The 3,652-nt window shown below is 41.9% G+C and overlaps 1 protein-coding gene across 1 annotated transcript; it reads right to left on the reverse strand.

The window, feature by feature from the left end:
• Positions 1-605: 605 nt before the first annotated feature.
• Positions 606-2,490, reverse strand: LOC110096008. The gene has a single exon (XM_020821749.2). The coding sequence runs from the start codon at positions 1,939-1,941 to the stop codon at positions 910-912; it is 1,032 nt and encodes a 343-aa protein (XP_020677408.1). The 5' UTR covers positions 1,942-2,490; the 3' UTR covers positions 606-909.
• Between the last annotated feature and the right edge of the window lie 1,162 nt (positions 2,491-3,652).

The following is a 3,652-nucleotide window of genomic DNA, read 5'->3' on the forward strand; positions in this document are numbered from 1 at the left end:
AAAACAATAAATAGATTTAAGAGTTGCGCATGTAAATATTAAAGTATTAAATGGTATGCATATAAATCCACTGATCCTTTCCATAAAATATTTATCAACAAGAACTCATAAGTTAAATAAGGCAGAAACAAATTCATTTGTAAGAAGAAATTGAATTTACATTGCAGGCCAGAAAATTAAAATAAAATAGAGCAATGTAGCCACTTAACTAGACAAAGCCCATGGGAATAGAGAGATTATTATGTGCGCAATCCGGATTTAGAGAACAGTTCAGTGGTGTGATTGTGAACAATAAAAATACAGTAAAAGCATAATTGTTATTTACCACTGTTCTTTTATTGCGTCACAAAATTAAAATATTATTTGAATCCGGACTCTGAACAAAATAATCTCTCATGGGAATGACCATCTTCTGAAGCAAGACTAAGGGCATCTCCAATTGAATGGAAAATAATTGTTTGCCGTTCTTCCGTCGTTCCAACCGAGCGGCAATTTTGCCGCTATTTCCTCGTGGGTGAACAGTGCGACGTCAATATTGGCGTCGCACTGTTCAATATTGGCGTCGCACTGTTCACCCGCTAAAATGAAGAAAGACGGTTACGAGATGACGAAGCCCGCGAAATGGAATTCGATCAGAGCAGAATTATCACATTTTAGAGTTTTGATGTAATTTGCAGTGGAAAATGGGGCTTTCGATTGGAGATGCCTAACTACATCCAGTCCACATAGTTTGTTGACTGGCAAACTCTGCCATTCTCTGGTTTCCAACTTGCTCCAGCAAATTTCAGGAGACGCAGATATCTCAAGCCCCCTAAGATCAAGCGTAAACCAAAACCATGAAGCAGAGCTCAAGCGACAAACATTCAAGCCATTTATAAACTGTAGAGTTGGGAAACAGCAGGTGCATCACTATACAGTGCCATCTTCATCATCCTCCAGCATCCTCAGCTCTCCCTGTGTTTGCCTCTGGGGCTGCCTTGAGGCATCAAGAGCCTCTTCATGTCCAGCATCGTCATCAATTTCAGGATTCTCATCACCACCAGCACCTTCAGCATTTCTTTGAAATCTACCAGAAGCCTCAGCTTCACTAAACGCTTCCCCTGATAGAACCCTGGCCCTTCCTCTTTGTCCCCTTGAGGACCTTGAGGATCCCCTCCTTACTGAGACCCTTCCTGTGTTTCTGCTGAGATCGCCGGACCCTCGGAAGCTCAGAATTAAGAAGAACCCTATCGAGGGCATAGGAAAGAAACCCCCAAAATCTCTACTTTCGTCATGAAAGCCTAAACTTTCATCCCATTCGCCGATTGAAGACTCTATCGAGCTGACAAAGTCGCCAATATCGCGTTGCAGCTCCATCCTCCGCCAATCTTGCTGCCTCTCAGAATCCGCCTCTGACGGGCGGACAAAGGGATGCTCCGTCCTGGCGTGCTTCCTGAGCTCTCCGTAAGCTCCACTGAAGCCGCAGGTCTCCGTGGAGCAGTTCCTTACTTTCGTGTTCAGGTACTTCCGCGCCGTCTGGACAACCTTCCAATCGGAAACAACGCCTCGGCAGAGCGGGCAAGAGAGCTTTGCCGTAGATGCCCCCTCGATCTCAAACGCCGAGGCGTCACAGGCCTTTCGGTACTGATCGAAGCAGTTAGAGTGACGGTAGCTAGTGTCACACATGAAGGGTCGACAGCCCTTATCGTGAGAGGAGCATATAAGAAGAACGGAGTTGTGGGGTTGCTCCATGCAGACAGGGCACCGAACGTCGTCCCACTCTTTTAAGTCCTTATCTGCCGGCACCACTCGGGATCGGTCAGGAGAGGCAGAGGAAGAGGAGGAGGAAACTTCTGCCGGGGCAGAGTAGGAGGGGCCAGGAGAGAGGCACCGACTATCGGAGAAGCGGAAGGGCGATTGGCGATCAAAGGAGACCGAACGGCTTTTTCTGTCCTTGGGCATCCTATCAAGAAGAGAGCGGCAGCAGAGCTGGAACCTAGAGAACGAAGAAGAGGCAATATCGGAGGTCAGGGGAGCTAACACTTATCTTGAAGGATAGCAGAAAAAGAAGGAAGGCGGAGCTCTCCGCCAAACAAGCGGCGAACACTGTAAATCGGAACCTCGCCGTCGGTGTTACGGCTCATCGGATAATCGTTACCGTTAATTTATCTAATGAAAAGCTGCGAATGTGATCGGAAGTTGCAGTGTGGTATCCAGCTTTGTTCCGGCTTCGTCATCGGTTTCGCCGTTTAGGTTGCTTCAGACCGGTTTCGCCGTTACGGCTTACTGCAACTCAATCTTAGCCGTTGGATTGATTGAGCTTTAATTTATTATTTCAAATTACAAATAATTTTGTAACAGATAAATAAATTTAAATCCAGCCAGCCAATCAAAATTAAAAGAAGAATTTTAGTCATCATGGATTCATGGAAGTTAAGACTGAGTTTCCATTGAATTTATGATTTTTATCCTTTTAGTTATACATTCCTATGTTTAGTATTTTTTTTAATTGGTCCTCTTGCTTTAGAAATTAGATGCTTAGAAATACTTGATGTCTTTCCGTCAAAAGCTTTAACAGTATGTCATATATTAAGGGTGTCAATTTCGGCTCACGGGTCGGGTTCAGGTCGAACCCGAAATTGACCCGGCACAATTTGGTTCAACTCGAAGTCGACCCGTTTAGGGTTACGGGTCGATTTTCTGGACCCGAACCCGACCTTCTTTGGGTTCGGGTCAACCCGACCCTACCTGGGGACACGACAACCTCGTGAGCAGATTCGTGGCAGCGTCGTCCGGCGGCTTCGGCGGCATCGACGGTCCGTCAGCCGGCGTTCGGCGGCACGTTTAATTCTGGGAGTAAATAGTGTGACGTTAATATTGGCGTCGCACTCTTTACCTACGCTAAATTTTTCGGGTGAAAAATGAATGATAGAAAATAGAGAAAGAATATACATATAATATATATTTTGTGGATATTAGAAAATGGAGTTCAATTGAAGATGAGTTACTGCATTTTGAAGTGAAAAATGAATTTTTCGGATGAATACGGCCTTAAAATAGAAAAAGTCTATTATATTTTTTTTGAATCAATCAAAAGTTGAAAGAGCCCGTGGTGCAAAGATGATTAGATCACGGCTTAAAAAGTTTCAATAAATGACGAAATGGTATTCAAATAACTTTTTGCAAGATCATATGTTCAATGAAAGTTTGAAAGCTTGAAATTAATGCTTTTTATTGCTTGATTAAAATAATTTCAATCCTGATGATGTGTAGGAGTACATTTTAGTGATACAGATGCACTCATATTTTAGCACTTTATAGACGTATAGTTATGTTAAGAAAGATAGAGATAGACCTAAAAAGACTTGATTAGAAAAATATTAAAAATGATCTTTCTTTATTAGATTTAGATGAGAATTTGACTCTGAATAGAACACAATGAAGAAAAAGAGATTCATTTAGCTGACCCCACATAGTGGGATAAAAGCTTGTTGATGTTGTTGTATAGTCATATAATTATGTTAAGGATATTATTCTTATAAATAAATGCAACAAAATTTTTCCTACTTTGTTATAACTACCGTGATTGTACCAAAATATTATTTTCATTGTAATTAATTTAATAAAATGCTACTTATTAAAATTATTTACTTTGTTTTGTTTGCCTTGTAAT

This window comes from Dendrobium catenatum, unplaced genomic scaffold (assembly GCF_001605985.2).
Source record: "Dendrobium catenatum unplaced genomic scaffold, ASM160598v2 fragScaff_scaffold_133, whole genome shotgun sequence".
Taxonomy (NCBI): Eukaryota; Viridiplantae; Streptophyta; class Magnoliopsida; order Asparagales; family Orchidaceae; genus Dendrobium; species Dendrobium catenatum.